The sequence below is a fragment of the Eleutherodactylus coqui genome, chromosome 6, assembly GCF_035609145.1.
Source record: "Eleutherodactylus coqui strain aEleCoq1 chromosome 6, aEleCoq1.hap1, whole genome shotgun sequence".
NCBI classification, from domain to species: Eukaryota; Metazoa; Chordata; class Amphibia; order Anura; family Eleutherodactylidae; genus Eleutherodactylus; species Eleutherodactylus coqui.
Window position 1 is genome coordinate 106,296,483 of NC_089842.1, and position 23,864 is coordinate 106,320,346.

The following is a 23,864-nucleotide window of genomic DNA, read 5'->3' on the forward strand; positions in this document are numbered from 1 at the left end:
CTTCAATAAAAGCTGTCCGTGCAGAATTCGCACAGAATCGCAGCATGCTGCGATTTCTCCTCCGTGAGCAGAAGATTGCAATCGCTTTCTGCTCGTGTAGAGGAAATCGCGTTTTGCCATAGCATGCTACGGGCGGTATTTGCTGCAGAATCCGACTCCAGATTCTGCAATGCAAATCCCCCCATGTGCAGCCGGCCTAAGGGCTCATGTCCACGGGCAAAAGAAGAATTAAAATCCGCAGCGAATTTTAACTCTTCTCCTGCCCACGGATCCGCACCCCATAGGGATGCATTGACCACCCGCGGGTAGATAAATACCGCGGATGGTCAATAAAAGGGATTTAAAAAAAAATGGAGCATGAAAAAATCTGGACCATGCTCCATTTTCGTGCGGGTCTCCCGCGGGGAGACCAAAATCGGAATATACTCACCTGCTCCGGATCTTCCCTTCGCCGCGGCTTCATCTTCTCTCCGTCGCGGCCGGATCTTTTTTCTTCGTGCCGGGGCATGCAACCGACGTGCCGTGCAGATCCGCCGGGCCGAAGAAAGAAGATCCAGCGCGACGGAGAGAAGATGAAGCCGCGGCGAAGGGAAGATCCGGAGCGTGCGAGAGGTAAGTTAATTCTTATTTTTATGCTTCATGTCCGCGGGGCAGGAGGGACCCGCTGCGGATTCTCCATGGAGAATCTGTAGCGGGCCGGATTTTCCCCGTGGACATGAGGCCTTAGGGGGGGGTCTCACACGAACGGATTCTAATTGCGGAATCTGCGATCGCTATCCGCATGGGCTTTCCGCAGATGCTATTTAAAGGTATGTAGTTCTGATTTTTCCTGCACACTCATGGATACGAATCGCGTATTACCTGAGTGGAAGAAAAATCGCAGCATGCTTTATTGTTCTGCAAATTCCATTGAAGTCAATGAAAGCGTCCGACCCACAGCTCATTCCCAATTAACACTGCGGAAAGGCTGCAGGCACCAGCGTCAGCGAGGGAAGGGGACAGAAAACCAAACAACTTCGGGCTCCTCACCCGGTCCGTGGCCATGCTTACACGTGTGAGTTGACCGACCAGTCGCCCGGTGTGGAGGTCCTGCACACACGGGCTCCTCGCCGGCTCTCATGTAACAAGGTCTCCCTGTCCTCTCGCTAGTTATTCCGCGCTGATCTCCAGCCGTTCCCCGCAGCAGGCGCCGCTCCGTGGTTTCTAGGGTTACAGGGACGCCACGCTGCCTCTGGAGGAGCCCCCTGTCTGCACACTGTCGGGGACACACACGTGAACGACCACGCCGGGGAATGAGACAGGGGCGGGGCCGTCCCACTCGGGGTCTGACCGCTCCACGGAGGTCATTACTGAGGGGGTGCGTCCTCAGAGGCGCCGCTCCCCCCGAGGAGAGCAGCCCGCCGCTTAGCGCGCCCTCTGGGGCAGCGCGGACAAGCCGACCTCGCAGCGTTTCACGTGTGACAGCTCCAAGAGAGGGCGCGGCCATGACAGCTCCCCAACCCCGTCCCGCACCACAGTTGGTCAACGGCTCCCCTTTGGCTCCACCTCCACTCCGCCTCTTCACTTGCTCCAGCCAATGGATATCGCCTCGCAGACGTTCTGCAAACATGACTGGCTGAAGCGCGCGAGCTGCCTTCCACACCGACCAATCACTACATTTGTTTAGGGGTTGAACGGGCGTCCCCAACCTCAACCAATCAGACTCTTGCATGAAGGCGTGGCTGAAGGGCACTATAGCGAGGGGCGTAGCTCGAATAGTCAACACGGTCCGTGACGTAAGGCTGTCCGCGCCTCCGCTGCCAACTACACCGTTCATTGGTCCTTCGGGCTGTCAAGCAATATGAGTGACGTAACGCCTTGGTAGGATCGTTGTAGAGGTGGGCGTGACCGGGAGCTCTAGGGCCCCGCCCATCTTGTCCGGCCGCGGGAGCGCGCTTTGGTTGTTACCGGTGGCGAGGAGGAGAGGATGTGGCGCGCGGAGGGGAAATGGCTGCCGAGAACAAGCCGGAAGGTAAAGAGCGCGGAACGTTACACGTTGTGTGGGGCTGTGTGTGCTGCCCGAGGCCGGGGGTTGTGGAGAGGGGAGGTGAGGTGTGAGCGGAAGCAGCCGGGAGGGCTGTGCGGAGACAGGCGGGTGTGAGAGGTGAGGAGAGAGGAGAGAGGCGGTTGGGAGGAGAAGGGGAGGGCTGTGTGTGAGGAGGCAGCGGCAGCAGCAGGAGGAGTGGGCACACTTTACTGACACCGCTCCCCTCACACTTGGACACATTGAGGAGCAGGAGGCTGGGGGGGAGCTGCTGCTGTCACCCCCCCATCTACAACAAGCACGGGGTCTCCAGCCCAAGCACAGGGGGGCTGCCAACATCTTGGGGTGATAGCCACCTGGGTCAGCCAGGGGTCAGCAGCTGGCATCCCCCTCCTCATCCTCTTCCGTGTTGCCTATGACCTGCAGCCTTGTGGGGTCACCTCCATCTGAGCCTACAGGGGTCTACCATCATCGTGGGGTGACCGGGTCACCGGAGGGTCACGTCCCGGCATCGCTGGCTTCTACCACCCCAACGTCGTCTTGGTCGCCCGGCTTCTCTTGTACCCCGAAACTTCCGCCCCCCATCCACTACCTTACCTAAGACGTCGCTTGTCACCCTCCCTCAGCGTACCCCCTTCTCCAAGACGTCTTGTATCTCCTGACCCCCTTACTCACCTCCTTGTAAGCCCCCGCCTCCCAATTTCTTTAGTCTTCTATCTTTTTAAAGAACGACTTGGTGGTCTCCAAGACGTTCCTCGTAAGTCCCGTCTCCTCCTTCAGTAACTCCTCGCCTTACTCACCTGCACGCCTTCTAACACAAGCGGAGGGGGCCCTTGGCATGTTTCCTCGCCTGGCACGGGGGGGTATCTGATATTGGCTCCTTGGACGACTACCACCACCATCATCATCCTCATCGCCTCGTCTTCGTCATGAATAACCTCGTGGAAGGATCTTTAAGCAACCAGAGTCGGCGCCAGACACCTGGAAAGTATGGTAAATGGTCACCCACCTGCTCGCAGCTCCAATCATGGCATGAGGGGGGTTGGCATTCATTTGTATTGATGGCTTGTATCTGGGGGGGCTCTGCTAATAAGCTGTGCCAGCTCACCCCTGGCAGGGGGGGCACGTTGTGGCTGTCCGTAGTGTAAGGAGCTCTTAGATCATCTCCTCTGATAATCCAGCAAAGTTTCCACAAAATGAGCATCAAGTTTACTACAAACTGCAAAACAGCAGCACATGGCACCTCCAGACGCTCTGGACTGCTGCGATGTACCGTGGAAGCTTCCTCCTCTCCTCCGCTCCAGCCATTACTGCTCCTCTCCATCCCGGCGTATCCCATCATTGCAAAACCGCATTTTATTTCATTTTTATTTATTTTTTTGCGTCGCCATAAAGTGAGCCCCCTCTTATATATATATGACGGGTTCATCTAAAGCCAGTCTATTTAAATAAGCTCCCTGTCTACATTGCAGCCTCTCTCTCCAGGCTTCATTCTAGGGGGACTGATTGCAACATTGTTTCCATATCTCCTAAATATGTAACTTACTATAGAATCTTTGTCATTTTTTTTATATCACAGCACATTTATGCCCCCAATTTACTATTTAATGTCCATTTACTTTGCCTATGGCGTTTTTTTTCCCCTCTTCTTCTGCCATGCGGCCTTTCTCGCCAGTCCTCGTTAACATTATCTTACGTTTTTAATAAATAGGAATCTTTCATTCTTTTTTTTTTTTTTTTTTTTTTTAAGAGCTCAACATAAATAAGAGATAATTCAATAAGCTGAGGTAACAATATATCTCAAATCCACAAGGGGGTAGTGATGTACTATCAAGACGCAGCCACCATAGACATGCTGATGATGTTTTTTTCCCCCCAAATGCTCTTTTTTTTTTTTTTTTTTTTCCGGAAAAATGGCACATTTGCATTTTAACTTCAGATACCACAAAGTATATTTTAATTGGCGCGTTCGATTAATTCTCCTCACCATGTGATAGAGTATTGACGTGCTCTCCTATATTTATATGGTATTTCCCAGTTCTGAACTCTCTTGGATGATGAGGATGATGACGGTTGGGTAGGACTTGGGCATCACTAGTAAAGTCCTGAGAAATGTTGTATCCAAAGGGAAGGGTTTGTTCTAGTATTTTTGGTTTAATGGTGCTGGTTTTACTTTTTAGGATAAATATATATATTTTTGTCATTTATCCCCCATTTGTTTAAGGATACAAGACAGTGTTGTCTCTTAATGCATTCGTTCAGCTTGTATAGTTATGTGCCTGGGTTCAGCCGAGCATTTACTGAAATCACCGTGGTAACACCAAGCCATCAAGAGCTTTCTATATATATAATATATACGTACGTATCCACAATAATTACTAAATAATTGAATATGTAGATTTAGAGGCAGACTGCATGGCTGAAATCAAGTCCGCGGTCCAGATAACAGGAGCCCGGACCCAAGCCTGTAGTCTTGGCTTGGAACGTATTGACCTACGCTTTTGTGATATAGCAGAGCAGAGTTTGTCAACACCACAATGTGCTTTTGTTTCTTGTCTCATAGGACTAGGTGATTCTGCTGCATTACCTTGGTATGCCAAAGAAAGGGTTAACATTCAGCTTTGCTCCATCTCTACGTCAGTAGGTGCTCCTTACATGTCTAGTAAATAAATGAGGTGGTGACGACGCAGGAAAATAAAACGGCAGAGCCGCTCGCTGGCATAGATAATAATAATTTCCTTAGAACTAATATTGCGGTTTAACAACGCAGATGGAAAAGTTTTAAAAGATTTTGGGTTTCCGATCACTGAAACGTCCCAGTTGTCCTCTGTACGCGTTTCGGAGCAGACATTGCTGCAATCGTCTCGCTTGTGATGTTATTTGTTCGCAGCTCTGTCTGGCCCAGTGAATTCCTTGCACCCCCCCCCCCCACTCCTACCTGCATGTAAATACCTGGAGACAGAAACGCGTAAGCCGCCACGGCTGTATATATTCTATGGCGTAGTTTGAAGATACCGTTGCTGGCATTTAACTATACAGATTTAGAGGTTGTAGGTAATTTTACGAAGCCCCTTAATCGTGTTCTATGGGGTGGCAGTGACTGTCTTTGGTCACGTTCTCTAGCTGTCAGTTCTTCTGTCATTATATTATGCTATATAATGCAAGGTAAGGGTTAAATCCTACCAGACCCTACTTGTAAGCTGGAAGCCCTATGGTAGAAGCTGGCAGGAATGGGCTGAAGTGGTAGAGTGACATCATGTTGGTTGCTTGGTATTCTGTGTGTGGCAGGGGTCTCCAACCTGCGGCTCCCCAGCTGTTCCAAAACTAAAACTCCCAGCATGCTTTGACAGCTTGTCAGGCCATGCTGGGAGTTGTAGTTTTGCGCTAACTGACGAGCAGCAGGTTGGAGAGCCCTGGTCTCCGGTAACGGAGGTGGATTTTGATGAGGAGCACCTTGTGCGAAGATTTTTTTTTTTCTGGTTGCTGTCCAAGGTGCTGAATGTAAAGCAGGGAATCCCTTCCCTCAGTCATCTGCTGCCTTGTGTCAGTCCTGCCCGCTCCACATTAATATCAATTATTTATACATCGCTCCGTATCGGAACCATCAGCACAGATAAATATCTACTTTAGCATTTCGTTAATTACCTTAAATGATGTCGTTTTATGAACGGATTGCGAAATGGCAAACGGGATTGTTTAATGCTGGGCAGACGGCTCGTCTCTCCTGCTGATTTGTTAGGGCTGACGTAGAGCAGGGAGAGGGAGAGCTCGCATCCGGACTTTTGCATCTACGTGGTTTTTCTAATTCGCCATTTTGCGGCAAATGTTGCACCGCTGGTGGGCTGCGGCACAAGATACGAACATATTGTGTATTCAGCAAGTAGAGCAATCGTATGCTTCATGGTTTCTGTGCTAATAGTTTTAGTAGGTAGCTTCCATAGGTTTAAAGGGACAGGCAGAGATGGTACTATGTATTATGTCTAGTGTCCAGCCTCCAGGGGTAGCGCAGGGTACAAGAATTCGAAAGTGTATTAAAGAGGGATTCCCAGTGGAAACATATTTTTAGCATATTCATTGGATATAACAGAAATGCGTTATAGTTACAAATTTGTCTCTAGGATCATTGGCTATCTTAGAACGAAGGTCCGTGGCGGATTAGAAAATACCTTTATAGAAAGTATCCCTGTGTCGTGCTCTACCCCATCAGGCCAAGCATTAAATAGCCTTGTAACTATGATGTTGGGGGGCACAGGTTGTAAGTCTGTAGAGACCCCAATAGTTGCTTGTCTTCTCCGGTATTTCCAGTGCTCGGTGAGTAGGAGCAGCGGCATTACTGCTTCTAACTGACCTGGTGATCGCAAGTTCGCTGGGCAGGGCTGTATGGTCACAGCAAACCCAGCTCTGTTGGGGACTAATGTAACCATGGGGTGCTGTTTACCCCTGAAAATTATTCTCCTATGGATGTTCCAATTACAGTCTAAGGCCCAATGCCCACGGACGGATTATTGCTGCAGAATTCACGGCCAGATGCCCCCCGCGAATTCTGCAGCAATGTCCGTCCATATACATGCTATGTTAAAAGATTGTTCCCTGCCAACGAGCGGAAATCAACTGCGATTTTCCATTGGCGGGGAAGAATCGCAGCATGTTATATTCTGTGCGGGAACTCACATGGACGGCTCCAATGCAGTCATGGGAAGCCGTCTGTCGCGTGGGTCCGTGTAGTTGCCGGCATGACTGCAGCATCATACCCTGCACTACACATATATGCCGGCTGAAACACCCTCCGCAGATCCTGATAGGTGAGTATAGGGTCTCCGGGGGGCACCGGGTCTGATTCCGCTGTGAGATTTTGCAGTCGGAATTTGACCCGGCTGTTGGCATGAGGCATTAAAGTGCAAAACAAAAAAAGTGTGAATGTTCCCCAAAAGATCTTTTAGGACCTTTTTTTGTAAAAGTAAATGCAAATCTAGATTGAAAAAATAAAACCACACTGCCCACGCTAAACCAAGCCAAAGCCACCAAAACAAAATGAAGAGACCATTGGAAGGCCGCCTTCACACCTATGTTGGAACCCCAGCGCTTTTTCTTCCGGTAAGCTGAGCAGAAACCGAATGGACCCCATTATAGTCGCTGTTCAGGGCCATCATAAAACTGACCTGTTAGGGCAAGGGATTCCCCTTCCCTGCTCCCCGAACGGAACAGAAAACCTGAACCCCCGCCGCAGATGAGAAGGCAGATTTAGGCTTTATTTTCTGTCAGCATATTCTAAAGAGTTTAGAACTAGAAATTGAAGAGAAAAAAATCTGAAATATATCAATATTAGAAATCAGCCCCTCTGTGTCACAAAGAAATTGGGTGAAGAATATTTTGGTAGCTCTCAGCAAAAAAAAAAAAGTTATCACTAAACCACTAAAAATTGCTAAGTGTCTGCTCCTTTAGGACTGAAACACTCTGGTTGTTAATGGGTTAAATAGGTATTCCCTTCTGAGACTATCTCGTGGATGTGACAAGAAAGTTTGTTCTAACAGATTCTGGTCCCATCTTTGGGATACTCGTGCCTCTTATGCGTTCCTGGTCCACAGCCCATAGGGTGGCCGGGACTTGCATAAACAGCTGAGCGAACATCAATACGTTGTTTCTTGGAAATGGTTTCTTCTTAAGGAGGGCACATAGAAGGTGTGAGGAGACTTATAAGGCCATCCATGCTCCTCTGGGGAATTTATGCAAATGTAAAGATGGAACAATACCTCGGCAGCGCCACCTATTGGAAGGCAGCATTACTGTAAATCAATGTCAGACCATTTAACAAGCCTCTTAACAAGGACTGGGTATATGAGCCAAAACCAGAGTTTTCTCCAGAAGGAAGAGATGCCCATGTACAGACAGACTGTTACTGGGGTTTTGCCCCTCATCAGCGTGCAACAGGTTGCTGGCTTGCAGGAATGCTGTCTTATAAGTGGCCCTGCAGAGCTATATTGCTCCATCTTTTCATTTTTAAATTTCCCAGTGGAGCATAGATGGCCTTATAAGTCTCCTCACTGGATGCTTTCCCTAAGGAGAATCCTTACCCCCACCCACCCCGACCTGCTTCATAGGCTTCCTGCCAGGCCAGATACCTACAGCACACTAATGGAGGGCAAAACCCCCGAAACAGTCTGTTTGGACATGGTTATATTGGCTTATATTCTAGTCATTGTTACAAGGGTTGCAGGAATGCTGCCTTCCAATAGGTGGCGCTGTAGAGGCATCGTTCCATCTTTCTCATTCCATATGCGTTGTCTCTGTAATGCCTATAAAAGACTGTGGTAGTTTTGGAAATAGTGTAGGACAGCAAGCTGAGCTGTTACCATAATTTGGGTGCTGAGGACGGCAGAACTGGAGATGTGCATGGGACCTGCGTTTCCTGTGGATATGCCATGAAAGTGTCTGATGGAAATACTCTATTGGATTCAGACCTTCTTAATGACAGGAGAGAGTTTGTTGGAGCTATTAAAGAGCAGGCCAGGAGATAACTAGACCCATAAACCTGTCATGCTGTCAGCCCATTTTTTCCCAGCATTATTTTTCCAGTGTGACAGGTTAATAACTGAACCCACAAAGTCCATCAACTTTCATCGTTATAGACCCTCCTTGTGTGACTTGACTATCCACTGATGAAGGTCTTACTAAGAAGCTTTTTTAAACATTCTAAACCTGAAGTCGATCATTTCTACATTTGGTATAAGCTGTTGTTCCCTGTTATCAGCCAGTTAGTTTTTCCCCCTTTTTCTTCTGCACCTCAGGCCACTTTCAGACAATGGTATTTTAGCTCCGTGTTTTGCGGACCGTAATATGAAGCTAATGTAACTCTACTTATTCATATGGATGTATTTTTTCACAGCTTTCAAAGCATGCAGCATGGCCTGTTTTTCTCATTTTTGCCCCTGTATTGCTATTATTTTCTATTGGGCAAACATGGATCAGTATTTGTCCAGTAGAAAATAACCTATACTTATGAAATAGTGATATGGTGCTAATGTGGATCCATATGGATGTGTTACAATACGCTTGTCTGACAGTGGCCTGATACGCAGTTCCCCTATCCGTAGTATAGTCCAAATATCTGGCTTGGGGCACCACTGCTTGGATTCTCCCCAATCCCAATTGTGGATAGGTAAGGAATCTCTCTACTTTGAAGACCCCTTCGATGTTGGGGAGAGAAGTGCTCCGTTTTTTGGTTATGGTTTACGGCAAAAAGATCAGACTATATGAAATACTGACTTGATTTCCTAATTGGTGCTCAATGTATCATCTAAGATCCAATTTCTTTGTTTTTCAAGAGTTCTTTGTCTCGTCTTAAAGGGCTGTCGACCTAAAGTTGACAGGTTATTAAAGCACTACAGCAGCTGTAAAAGATAACGTGGGGATACGTGGATTTTTCCAGGGTTTCCTGTCAGTTATCTTATTGATGACCAGTACAGTCAGCCTCTCCCTGATCTGAAATGGCTGATAACAGGGGACAATAGATTGCCTTCAGCTTTACAGCAGGCTCACTATTTCTTCAACCAGAAGTTTGACTGCTTTTACTCCCCTGCAAAGTAGTTTGTAGTGAGAGCAGCAGCTTTTGTAGTAATTTATCTCTATAGTTAATTCTAAGGTGTATTTACAGTCCGGATGGGGGGATTTCAGCGACTGAGAGGAGACCCCGCTGTCATGTGCTGCTGCCTTTTGGCTCTCCTGGGTGCTGGGATTTTTTATTGTAGAGGAAATAATTGCTTGAAAAAATGGGGGATATAAATCCCTTTGTGCTATTGCCATGCATCATCAAAAAGGTCAGACTGCTTTGTGTGTTAGATACCAGAGTAATTATGCAATTATCTTGTTGAATGCTGGATAATATGCCAAAATGGCAGATATTGCGAAGACTCACAGGAAGGTGATAGCTTTAAAAGGGAAGATCCCGTGGCATGAGTGTTACCAGAAGGGAGTTTTAGAAACTTAATATTGAGGAATTTTGCAATAGATAACATAAAGGCTTTTGCGTTGTAGAGGTTAATGACTAAATATAGTGGATTTCAGCTTAGCCATGCGTGTCATGCAGAGTATTACAGAGCGCCAGCTATCTAGGAGGATGCAGACTTTTTTCATCACATCTAGGATAACGAAAGAGGAACTTTGAAAATAGACTTGATTATATACAGTGCTTTGTGTATACAGCTCCTATGCAGACCTATGTGTCTCCATGGCTACAGGCTGAAAACAAACCCGTGTAGTCTGATTCTGCTGTGCTACCCATTCTATATGGAAGTAAATACATGTATACAAAGCTGCCTGTCAGTCATCACTCTTAGGGTGGGGGAGTGCCCCTCTCATGAATGACGTGGACCAATTATTGAACCCAGTGAATTTTTTTTTTTTGTGAACGTTCCTTTTAGGCCGAATACACACGGGCGATTTAACCCCCCCCAAAAACCTCGCTCTTTATAATACATTATTTTCAACAAAACTAATGTTGGTATGGTTGTAATCATACTGACCCGCAGAATAAAGGTATCATGTAATTTTTGCCACAGTATATACGCCTTAAAAACAAGACCACCTCCGCCAGATGAAACAGACGTGAGTTTTTCCCATTTCATTCCACTTAGAAGTTCTAAAGTATTTTATATGGTACGGTAAAGAGGTTGTACGAAGATTACAAGGGGATGATGTGGGGGTCTCGCTGCTGATCTTGAAATTAGAGTCCCATTTCTTCTTCCTTTTCACTACAGAGTTACTGTACTCCTCACAGTGAAAAGGAGACTGAATGGAGCGCTGGTTGCCCTAACGTACCATTCACTTTCAGTGGGACTGCGGAGATAACAAAGTGGCGAGTGCTCAGGTATTTCTGTCAGCCGATGCACATTCTCGGCCAGCGCTCCATTCGTATGAGTATGGGGCAGGATGTTCCACATTAATTAGCCTGAGACGAGAGTGGCTACAAGTTGAGCGTCTCTTGCTCCGGAGGATCCAGCATGCTCATGCATTACTTGGACAGCTCATTGACTTCAGTGAGCCTTTTGTCATGCTTCATTCTTCCAGTGGTGGCGCTGCAGGGAATTGAATACTTGCTTCCAGGTCCCCCCCCAAACTTCTTTCTGATCAATGGCGTTCCCAGTATCGGGACATCGGCTTATTGTCAGAGGATCCTTCGAACAAAAGGGATTGTCCAAAGCGGAGACATTTAAGTATTTATCAGAAGTGCCTGAAGACAGCCGGAGGGAAAAGATCCATATGTGTCACTACAAAAACACTTTCTTGGCATTGACTGCTTTTAAGTTATTTTTTTTTCTTTTCTTTTTATTTATTCTTTTTTTTTTTTAAAGTTTTTAACTTGGACATAGATCTCCATAGTGACGGCCACATTAATAGAAGCCTCCGGTCTTTACTTGGTCATTTGATGTAGCTTGTGAATATCCACTGCCTTTACAGCTAAGCTCAGAAATACAGTCTGGAAGTCTCGGAGGATATGAAAACTTACAAAAAAAAAGACTTGTGGATGACAAAGATCATTTTTGATTTGGTGTGGTGCGCAGTAAAATTTTATGATCCATGTTGGCTCCTTGGGGAATATAAAGTGCAGAGAGCATGAAGAAACCCATAAAATTACCAGGGATTTCATATTGTTTGTAATTAATGTGGGGTCTCAGAGGTTTCTCCTGGCTGGCCGAGATATCCCAGCTAAATAAAAGTACAACTTGTCTATTTTTAGATGTAAATATCTGCCTGAAAACATAATGATTTTTCTGTTTTTATGGGCCACACCGTGTGATGTGCGGGCCGGTAGTCTGCAGCTCAATCTAGTTAGTATGGGAGACGTCGTTACTCTCCAGCTCCTGGTGCTTTCTAAAAAGAATCCACTTTTGCCACAGTTGCATTCCTGGACTTGAAGCGTTCCTTTCCCTTCATGGTGCGTGTTGTATCTGGATTGGATCTACATGTTGTTTCACAAATACATCTTGCACTGATCTTGTCTTGTTCTCTCTAGTCACATTCAAAGCTGCATTAATTAATATTGGCTGCCACTGAGATCCGTCTACATGGGAGAATATGATGCAGGCGGTGCTCTATGCTGCATTGCATGCTGGGATGTATTATTTTTCTTAATGTCTCAAACTCATGTACAATGCGGCATTAGGCTATGCCCGGAAGTGGTTCACCACAAATATGAAGCTGTGTGCTTATACTGTTATAAAGCCACCTATGGCTGCCCTTGTAAAAATAAATGGTTAGCATATGAGTGTATTGGCATATATACTTTGATCAGGGCTCAAGCACAGCTTTGGTTGGACCGAGCTCCATGATCACATTCAGTGAAAATTGCATTGGATATTTTTTATTGGAGCAGGATATCATTAAGGCTGGCTCCACACGGGCATCAAAATCGCGCAAGATTTGCGAGATGCACAGATATGAACCCCATTCTTTTGAATGGGGTCATGCACATTAGCAATGTTTTCCTGCAAGGCACCGTGATGCGATGAAGGAAACAAATCGCATGTGCTATCTCACTGCGTGATCTTGCATCGCACCACCCATTGTTTTCAATGGGGCCGGCGACAGCCGCACCTGCCCCATGGAAAGCAATGGGAGCAACTCTGCGATCCTCTGCCGCAGAGGTTTCCTTCATCCCCAAAGTAATGCGAGGCTGTTTTCGCATAGAGCCATTTCACATTCCTGGGGAATTCACATGGTGGGGAGCGCAACATTGTAGCGGGATTCACAGCCTCGTATTGTGCTCGCCCATGTGAAATTAGCCTAAGGCCGCTTTCACATGGGCTATACAAGTGCATGATGTGAGAGTCTGAAAACGCAGAATTATGAAACCCATGTTTTTCAATAGTTTCCTTCACATTTGCGATTTTTCTTCCGATGCGTTTTTAACATTAGAAAGTTCTATTGTCTTTCTCACGTGAAAATCACAAGGGGCAGCAATGTTTTTGCAACAAAAAGCAGCGTTGGCGTTCAGACATCTAATGAGCAAAATTGCAATATTGTGTCGTTTGTTTATTTCGTGGTGATATCGCGATTGCTCGTGTGAAACCGGCCTAAGTCCTTAAAATTTCACTAAGTGCTATGAAAATCTGCTCTATAGATCCCATTGAGGGGTGCTAGGTCCTCATTCAGGTCCATGGCAGACGTTGGAGGCTCAGATTTGGAGTTCTGCCATGGATTAGACTGTTAGATACACGTTGGAAACAGTCCACCATCCATGTGAATGAGACCTAAGGGCCTTTTTACACTTCAGATTATCATTCAGATTTTTGTGGCAATCGGAACGATAGTTGCTCAGTGTAAATGCTCGCACGATCTGAACGACGAACGACAATTTGTTTCGTCCAGATCATGCAGGCGTAAAATTCAAAGGGCGATCGGCCTGTAAACAGACGGCAGTTCGTCTATGCTTGCTTGCTGTAAATGGAGAACGGCGGTCTAGAAAGTTCTCCGGTGCGCTCTGCCTCCATTCACGGAGTGACAATTGCTCCTGTGTGAAAGTATAGCCGCGATTATGCTGGCACGGCAGCGCCCGACTGTCATCCTGTGTAAAAGGGCAGTAAGGCTAATTTCACACAAGCATGATGTGGGGCCCAAGTTGCAGCCTGAACGAACAGCCATTATACCTGCAGTCCCTGTGATGCTGTTAGTATGGGTCAGTAGAACCGCCATAATTTGATATGCCCCCAATCAGCTGATGAAGGAGCAAATACTGGATTTAGACAGATCTAATGTCTATAGGTATCTTTGGTCTAGAGAAGACGTCTAATGACTTGGAGGATCAGATCATACTTCTTGTTGTGGCTTGGAGGCGTCACTTTAATTATTTCTCCAATTTTCCCTTTTCCATCCTCTCCGTATTGTGTATTTAATTAAGTACAGTAGGACAAATAAAAGCCGGAGTATCCTCTATTACTAAGTATCCTCAGCATGAGCAACAAGGGAAATTATTACTCCCAGTGTATAACGGGGTTTATTAAAAGACTTAATCAACATAAATGTCCCATTAAAGAATGTAATCAAAACCATTATATTTGTATTTGAGGCATTTTCTGGGAATTGTATTATTCTGCCTTTTTTTTAAAATTCCGACAAGCAATTATGATGATGTACGTCTCTAACTATCAAGTGTTGGAGTAGTTTGTGTAGTTAAGATACAGGCTGTGTTCTCCTGCATGGTGTGACGGATGGCCGGCAGTTATATAGTGCTCCCCTTGTAGTGTGTATGTCACAAAGATGCGCCCTGTCCTGGTTCCACCTATGGGTTAGGGAACTATATGCCCCTCTTTTCATAGAAAGCTGTAGGTTGAAGTCATTGTATACAACCACGTTGTTATTGAAATTGCTACTAGAGCAGTTATTGCAGTATACGGGAACAGTTTAAGGTAGCCGGTACAGTAAGTATATAGATATACCAGCGTATTAGAACATTTCTTGTAACGTGATTCCCTAATATATATTTAGAGGCTCAAGAGGAACCACTCATTAAAGGGGATTATTTTTTTATTTTTAATGAGCAAGGCAATGGGACAAAATTCCGAACTACGCACGAACAGCTAGTTAGATGTCCGTCCCTTAATGCTTCAGAAGTTCCTCTTCATCTGATGGCTCCTGATGTACAATTGCACTACTGCTCATAAACACAGATCTGTAATACGGTGCCCATTCCGCCTACTTTACCTCCAAATTTATACTTTTTATTTTCAAATGAATGCATAAAAAATGGTGGCGTTCTCCATTAGTCGCCGAACTATGTAGGCGTACCATATGGAGGTCAGAGGAGGATGATGTGCCTCGCCATGTAGTGATGAGTACATAATACCAACTCGTAGGGACTTCATCTACCACTTCTCTGGATGCCAGGACACGATCTAGGTTCCTCTCTGTCTTAGCAGCCAAACAAGGAAACTAACTGAAGTGGCGGATTCCGCACTCCACGGACATAACTGGCGCCCATTGACTTTAATGACAATACTATTCGCAGCCGTGCGTTTTGGTCCAGGAGTTTGTATTGGATCCGTGCTGGAGGCTGATGGCAAGACAGGCTATATGTGTGTGTTATGCACAGCCACCAGCACTGTACTACAGGCATCTATATATGACTATGATGTCTTGCAGTACTGCTAGTTGTGTGCTGCCATCTTCCATCACAAGACACTGGCACTACAGAACATAAGAGACAAGCTATTCATCATCACACGGTTTAGACTCTGGGTGCAGAATAATTAGATTTAATTGCTTTTTCACTTGTTAATATGCTGTTGTATTTATATAATAGCCATAATAGGGCCTTTTTCTGAGGACTCCTTTCATCAGATACGCGTTAGACTCTTTCAGTGGGTGATGTATTCGTGTAGTATAGAACCCACTCCCTCATTATTGATGGATTGAAACAGGTCTCTTAACATCCCCCTTTTGTATTTTGTATGTGACTCATTCATCCCTTTTTTCTTTTTCTCATTAGATGATCATGGAAACAGCAACGGCAGTCATGTAAAGATCTTTCTACCCAAGAAGCTGCTCGAATGTCTACCAAAATGTTCAAGCTTACCAAAAGAAAGGCATCGTTGGAACACTAATGAGGTATTTAACTTTTTTTTGTTCCGCTAATTACCATTTATTGTTTCTTTATGTATCTGGTGTCTTGGAGGACTGTCTTGAGTTGGACATGGAGTTGGGTTGAAGGTTGTGGTTCGAACACATTGACGGTCAATGTGGTGAGGAAAGACCAACTGAATACAGCGGTGATTTGGCTTCTTAGCGGCAGGACAGTGAAACCTAAAACAGATCTTGCCAAAAGTGATGTTTAAGGAGTAAGCCAGTGCATGGACCTCTGTAAGCCCCAGTTGTGGGACAAGGTGCAATAAAGAAGATCGTTGAGACATTGGCATCCTTTTGCACAACTCTTACATTACTTTTAGGAGCCCCAAGGTAAACTGGTGTGACTCTGAACCTTGACCTGGAATAGTCAGAGCAATTGTGTATATGATATTCCTCTGAAAAGGACCCCAAGTCTCCTTGGTTTAACAGGCATGTTAAGTGTTGCTGGTCTTGAAAGTTTGTTTCATGTTTCTTGAAATATGGTTCCTTAGGATCATCCAGGGATGTCATCTGATGAGCTGTCCAATATAGCTGATAAGGAAGATATGGCATATCATTGTCACTTTTTTCTTTTCCCCCGGTAAGGGTGGTTTCACATTTGCATTGGAACCTGTGTCACAGATCCGGCACAGAATACCGGAAGAAGAAGCGCTGCACGTAGCGCTTTCTATTCCTGCTAAAAGCCGTGAATTTGAGCGGAAAGCGAACAGATCCCATTATAGTCAATGGGATCGTTTCAACGCTGTTCAGGTCTGTCCTAAGATAAAAGTGTTTGGCCGCTGGGATTCCCCTTTCCTGCTTCCTGAACGGAGCAAGAAAGCGGAACCCCGAGCGCAAACGTGAAACCACCGTAGCAACATTTTTTTTTTCTTCATTCTTTCAGTTTTTTCATTCAGTCTGCAATCTTTGTAATACAACCTTGTGAACAACATATGTTTTTGGTTGGGTGTTTATTGCGGTCTCTTGTAAGGGATGGAGCTGCAGACTTTTTGCTCATGCTTCCACATGCCTGTATTTTTCCATTCCAGTTCTACCCTTTTCTCATTTGCATTATTTATTTATTTTCCACAATGTGTTGTTCTCATTTCTCTCTTTTCTACTTGCTATTTTGTTCATTGGGAATCTATGTGCTGATAAAAGCAGTGCTCTCCTGAATGGGTGTTCTTGGCCTGTGTAGTGCTGAATGCCCTGAAAACATCCTTGTGAACAGTTCCATGCACTGTAATTTGCTGTAATATTATATAATAGTTTTTTGTTGTGGTCCTTTGACATATGGGTTAAGTTCCTTTTCAGTCAGAACCTATTAAATGTTTGAAGCAAGTGCATCTCTCGGCTGATAAGTGGTTTTAAAAATGCACAGTCTCCGCAAACAGCCAATTGCTGCGGCAGCACATCTCCAGCAGTCACGATGGCAAGGGCAATGAAATATTTAGAGGGTTACAAGCTTTTTTTTTTTTCCCAGAGATTTGACTTTTTGTTACAAGTGCATAAAACGACAAAAAAAATGAAGATGATGTTATACAAATAAATAACCAGCATGCAGCGGTCTACATTTCGTGTTTTTTTTTTTTTGTTTGTTTGTTTTTTTGTATTCGTGAACAGAGCTCTGTGTTGTGCCGTTCAGCTGTTATTCCTTCTGGAAATATCGGAATAACTTGACAACTGGGTGTTACTATTTCCCTCATGTAAAAACACACCCCATTGACATTGTGATGCCGGCAACTTTGATCGGATCACATCAGAGTTTTTGGGGAGGAAGCAAACTTCACAGCCAGAAGAAACGGCTTCACATTGGTAACATTTTTTGTAGGCTCATCAGCTGTTGTGTTGTTTCAGTTCCCAGCATGCCTTGCAAAGAGAACTGCACTTTGTAGACAGTGCCCTATTCCTATTAATAAGGGAAGTATGGGAGATTCTGTCCATATGCCGTGTTAGATCATCTGACCTCCTGTGTCTTCATGAGACAAACCCTATGAAGTTTTTCTGACTTTGTACGAGTAGCTGACTTAAGCAGCTAGAAGTAAATCCTTTCCACAACTTTGACCTCTTATAGAAAAAGTGGAGCCGTAACGCTGCTTCCATTTAACTTGCTAATGTATTTCCAAGGACTGTGGTTCACAAAGCAGAGAAGCAGATAAACATTTTGTATCAAATGACTTTCTCATCTTTTTATTCTCTCCCCTCCCCTTCCCCCATACATTTTTTAATGATCGCCCGTCTTTCATATAGTCTGATAAGCAAGTGCTTTATTGCTCAGGATCTCGGCCAATAAAACGATCGCAGACGCCCACGTGATCGCCCATTCCAGCTTATTTACAATAAGATCACCAGAATGATAAATTATTTAGTGGCAGATTAATTTTGGAAGCCATGATTTTGATAATGTGCTTGCATGCCTCATTTGCCGGAAAAATTGCAAAATTTGATTTAACATCTAAAGAGCGATTCCTCCAGTCTCGTTGCTGTAAGAAGAGCATATTTTCTCGCCAATGTCACGGACTAAATTGTCTAATTTAAATCAATGACTTTCCACAATTCTTTTTTTCCCCAGCACAATACTCGGCACTAAAACCTTTAGGGAGCCGAAGACATCTTGCTTACAGAAATCTGGGTTGGATTTATGGACCTGAAACAAAAGATATGGCCTCTGATTTCAATCTAAATATCCTCCATGCATGGAAGGGCAGACGGCTGTGGCTGCTATGGCAGGATAGACATTATCTTGTCTCTCTTCATGGTCTGCTCCGTCTCTCAAGCACTTGCTTGCCTTTACTGGGAATATGCTATCGACATTATTGGAAGTACTTAAATGGGTTATCTGGGATCAGGCAAAGCTTGCTTCCACCGGGCGAAATGGCATGAAATAACAAAAGCGGCATTACTTAAAGAGGTTGTAACAGAATTCGCTTTTATCACCTACCCATTGGATAGGTGGTAAAAGTCTACACAGTGAGTCTAATATCTTATGCACCGATTCTAAGAACAAGGGTCCCGTAACCCCCTCTTCTCGTCACTGCACCCATACTTAATGACGTCAGATTGAATGGAGCAATGATCGCACCTACACGGCGCAGCTCCATTAATTTCAGTGGGGCTGATGGGGAAACAGGCGAGTACAAGTGCCGGATTATCTAAGGCAGTCACGTTGAAAATGAATGGAGCTGACCCGTGTAAAAGGGCTTTTACCTGTCAGATCTGCTACCAGTCTTCGTCTACAGTGCCGCGGCCACTGCGACACCTCACTGACACATGTCGTTGTGCAGCAACAGACTGATGGAGCCAGTGGTGGGTAGAGGCAGTGGTGGGCTGCAGCAGTCAGAGGCAGTGGTGGGCTGCAGCAGTCAGAGGCAGTGGTGGGCTGCAGCAGTCAGAGGCAGTGGTGGGCTGCAGCAGTCAGAGGCAGTGGTGGGCTGCAGCAGTCAGAGGCAGTGGTGGGCTGCAGCAGTCAGAGGCAGTGGTGGGCTGCAGCAGTCAGAGGCAGTGGTGGGCTGCAGCAGTCAGAGGCAGTGGTGGGCTGCAGCAGTCAGAGGCAGTGGTGGGCTGCAGCAGTCAGCTGTGTCCATATGGTGGCATCGCTGCAGCCGGGAATCTAAAGCTGCTCTTGTTTTATGCCATTTTTTTCTCTCCTGGGCCCAGTTTCTGGGTGAAACCCCATTAAAGGGGTGTTCTGGTTTCAGAAAATAAAATACACATTTTGCAACTGTACAGTAATTACATTCTTACACACAAGAAATTGGCTAGAGAGGTTTGAAGAGAACCAGTCGGCATTCCTGCCATGTTTGTTTTCTTGCCATACTTCTATTTCACCTAAAATAACAATTTTGGAGTATGTTTTCTTATAATGCTGTTGTGCCATTCCTCTGTTGTTCCTCCTGGAAATGTAGGAATAAGTTACCCAGTGTCCCTATATATTTTTGCCATGTCCACTGATAATAGTGTGGGGACCCAGGTGAAGAGCCACCATATCCTGCCATCAGTCTAGTGTGTATGGGGCCAGCGCCATTGCCCCTCATGTGTCGGGGAAGACATTGGTTTTTATCCTATCTGATATTTTGTTGCCAAGGTCATGATTTCCAGTGGCCATTTATCCCTTTTAATTAGTCTGTATCCACAGCTGAACATGGAAAATATGTGAGCAGCAAAAGGGGGGGTCTCAAACAAGCAAATTTTAATTGCGGATTCAACGATCTCTGTCCGTGCAGAAGATCCATGGCAAAACACGGGGTTGTTGGAAAGGCATACATTTTCCTTCACACTTGTGGGTACGAATTGCATATTCCGCGAGGGGAAGAAAAATCGTAGTGTGCTCTATTTTAATGTGGATTCTGCACAGATTGCCTTAATAAAAGTCCATGGATGCCAGCGATCTGCAGCCCATACACAACACTGCGGATTAGCGTCGGAAACGCTCACAACTTCATAGTAAAATGGATAGAAAAGTCGGAATGCTTGCTGGAGGGGAGAGGGATCTTTCTTCTGTGCGGATGATACGCTGTGCATCTGGGACCATTCGCAATTACTTTCTGCGTTTGATTGCAGGCTGTTTGCGGTTGATCTGACCCATTCGTGTGAGCCTGGCTAAATACTGTAAAATGAACTGAAGTACATCTCATGTCTGCAGTAGTACCCATGTACCCTCATTGGCTTTTAAATGTGTAGTGTATATATAGACTGTGTGCTTATTACACGTGCATCATATACTGATATTCCTTCAGCATGATGGTAGCACACACCTAATAGGTACTGGATTATTAAATGTAGGATCAGAAAACCACATAAAGGTATATGAAGCTTTCTTAGACCATCCATATCCGCTCCTCTGTTGCGTTCAGTCATCTTCTTGTGTTGTAAGATCCCAGAATATCTTGCAGTGCGGAGTAGAATTAGCATCGGCTCTGCATTAATGGGATCTTCATATATTGCCCTAAAGCGAAGTGCTGTCATGTCATCTGTATTGGGCCTGGGTAATGTATAACATGACACTGGGATGGTTTATTGTACAGTGTATATGTGCGGGGGTTTTGTCAGGTGACTTGTTTTATGGAAGGCGAAATCCACGGGTTGGTTATTGCATGATCAAAGATCCATATGGACGGTGTGCGGTTAATGTCTACTGGTCGCAGTTTAAAGGTTGGAGTTCAGTTAAGAATTGGTCATCTCTTCAGAGTTCTAAGACCGGCGATGGATTATAGAAGATAGAACCTGCTCATTGTTTTTATTTTTTTTTCCTTTTTCTTTGAGGTTAAAAGGAACCAGTCATGTACTTTATTCTGCTCTCCCTGATGGCAGCATAAAGTAGTGCTAGACATGCCAATTCCAGCAGTCGGGCACTCATGGAGTAATGTCCAGCGGTTTTAAAAACTTGCAGGTTGTTCCCACAGCTCCCAACAAGAGAAGAGTCCGGATTATTCACAAGGTGCTGCTAGTCCCGCCCACAGACTCAGTGATTGGCAGTTTTTACACTATGCTGTTTAATAGCTAGAAAAACTGCCAATCACAGGTGGTGGGCGGGACTAGCAGCACCTCCTGAATAATCTGGACTCGTCTTTTGAAGGGCGCTGCTGGAGCAACCTTGGTGAGTACAACATAAAGTACATGATGACCTTTAAAGAAGCACTAGATATCTATGTAAGTGGGGAGAAAAACTTTTAAACCAGCTCACAATGGTGAAAAACATACTCTCCTCCCCAAACCCCTACTACTCTTCACTTCCCACTGCAACAATGTCACCGATAACAGGGATGTGTGACCATTGTAGCCAATCACGCCTCCCTTAAGCCAAACTTCTGTAGGTGTAGGGGCCCTTTAAATTGTTGAATGCAGCGTTGGGTATTGATTGAAATATGGTGAAATTCTTTTAATGGGGTTGTCCCACAGAAGCAAGTTTTTCCCTATCCACAGAATAGTGGATAATGCGCTGATTGATGGGAGTCTGGCTGCAGGGACCTCCACTGATCCACAGAACAGGGATCTGGTTCTTCCAGGAATGAAAAGAGGGGCAGTCTGACGTGCGCTTCCACTACATCCATCTAAATGGGACCATCGGAGTTGCGGAGATCAGGTGCTCGGCTACATCCAGCCGTCCAATTGAAATGTTTGAAGCTGCAGCGCATATATGCGACCGCTACTCCATTCATTCCTGGACTCACTGGATCCCGTCTCTCGGGATCCTGTGGAAAGTGCGTAACTTGCTTTTGTGGGACAACCCCTATATAACGTGGCATATGACCTGATAATCTGACAACTGCAGTAGAAAGTGGCATTTACAAGTTCACAAGCCACTCACCCGTATAGTTAGCACTTTGTAGAAAATAAAATCGTGCCCTTTTTGGCATGATGTTTGAGACTGAGAAGCCATGTTTCTGGAGAAAGTGCTGGGAGCCGCTCCGCTACATTGTACTCATGTGAGCGTGCAGCCATCCTGTTGCTAAGTGACAGGCAGTACAAAGTAACAAATTCCAGTTTGTCCTTTTATCTTCCAATTTTTTTTCTTCATGGGGGGAAATGTCAAGGTTACCGTAAAACAAGTGCCTGACTGACGATCATCTGGCAACAATAGGCAATTATTCCCAAATGAGCTTCACCTTGGGGGTGAAAGAATACCAAAATTGTATCAAGTCTCTGCCGATGTAATGGAAGGTATATATTTTCCCTATATGATCCCTCTTCCTGTTTTCAGCTTTATGATGTTTGTACTTTGTGTTTTATACAAATGTTATAGCACCTGGAGCAGTTATAAGGAGCAGCGGTAAGTGTGCATTAAAGGGATTACATAAACATGGCGGTTTTCTTCCAAAAATATTGTCCCACCCCTCCGTGCATTGTATGGTATTAACTAGGCATACTTTAGATTTTTGTAAACAAGGGTTTTCAAGCTTTAACTAGTTATGTTCAGTTATTCAAAAACACTTTGTGTGTTTTTTGCTTTGTAATACTTGGGGGTTTATTTTTATGCCATTTTAATATTAGTATTTTTTTTGGTAATGTCAGGGAAAAAATAAACCAGAACAAAAAATACACTCCTTATTACAATTATTTGTGTATTAGGGATTTATAGTTTTCAATAGCCGAGGGCAGGTCTATAGCCATAGTTTGCGCTTATGTCGATGGTGGACTTCTGTTTATTTGTTTATTTTTTTTAAATCTTGCAGCTATTTTTTACCTACTTTGTCATTTTGTAACACTTATTATATCTTACACCCCTCGTAAGTTCAAAAAATCTCGAGGGGACATAAGAGCAATATGCAAAAAAAATATATAATCACAGTTTTCCCTTAACCCCTTGAGTGGCAGGTTTCCTACCACCCTGTCGTGCCCACCAGGGCAGGTTTTTTAAAATGGTCTAATCATTGAATTTCAACTAGTTTTGCAGTTGCGTCTCAAGAGCCATAACTTTTTCATTTTTCCATTGACATGGCCATATAAGGGCTTGTTTTTTGCGGGACAAGTTGTGATTTTTTAAACAGGGGGGAGGAAAAAAAGAAATGGGGGAAAAAAGAAAAAAGGGGCCATGTCATTAAGGGGTTAAATAATGTATTAACTTCCTTCTCTGGGTCATTACGACGCACGGATACCCCATGTGTGATTGTATTTTTGATTTTTTACAAAGTAAAGGGAGACAAGTGGTTTTTTTATTTTTTTAATAATTTTTTTACTTTTTTCTTTTTAAATTTAAAAAAATTTTTTTTTTTTTGTCCCTTTAGGGGACTTCCACAGGGACCCATCAGGACCCCTGATCACATTCCAGGGGTCCGATGGTGACAGCCCTTTACATGCTGCAGTGACAGCCCTTTACATGCTGCAGTCACATAGACTGCAGCATGTAAAGGGTTAACACAGCAGAGATCGGAGGTTTTCTCTGATCTCTGCTGTAAGAGCTAGTACCTAGCTGTCCTCTGACAGCTAACAACCAGCTCTCCCTGCCACAGAGACCATCGGCTTGCTTCTGACAAGCCGATGGTCTCTATGGCAACTTGTAAACAAAGCAGGACATTGCCGACATGTCGGCAATATCTTCTGCTGGTTTTTCAAAGCCCTTGCTTTGTTCTCTGTGGGACTGTGCAGGCAGAGCACAATGTCACAGCTTGTGGCATTGTGCTCTGCAGCTCCCATAGTGATACATAGCCCGGAAATCTTCCGGGCTATGTTGCTATGAGCAGTGGAGCTCGTCACGGAACTTTTCCGGGCGTGCCACTCAAGGGGTTAAAGTGTGGCTGCCATACTG

The 23,864-nt window shown here is 45.0% G+C and overlaps 1 protein-coding gene across 1 annotated transcript in view; it reads left to right on the forward strand.

The window, feature by feature from the left end:
• Positions 1–2,249: 2,249 nt before the first annotated feature.
• CAMTA1 (calmodulin binding transcription activator 1) overlaps positions 2,250–23,864 on the forward strand; it is a 1,430,009-nt gene continuing 1,408,394 nt past the window's right edge. The window contains exons 1-2 of the mRNA XM_066607351.1: positions 2,250–3,016; positions 15,504–15,622. Of these exons, the coding sequence (XP_066463448.1) occupies positions 2,953–3,016; positions 15,504–15,622 (183 nt within the window). The 5' untranslated portion in view covers positions 2,250–2,952. The remainder of the gene's footprint in view (positions 3,017–15,503; positions 15,623–23,864) is intronic.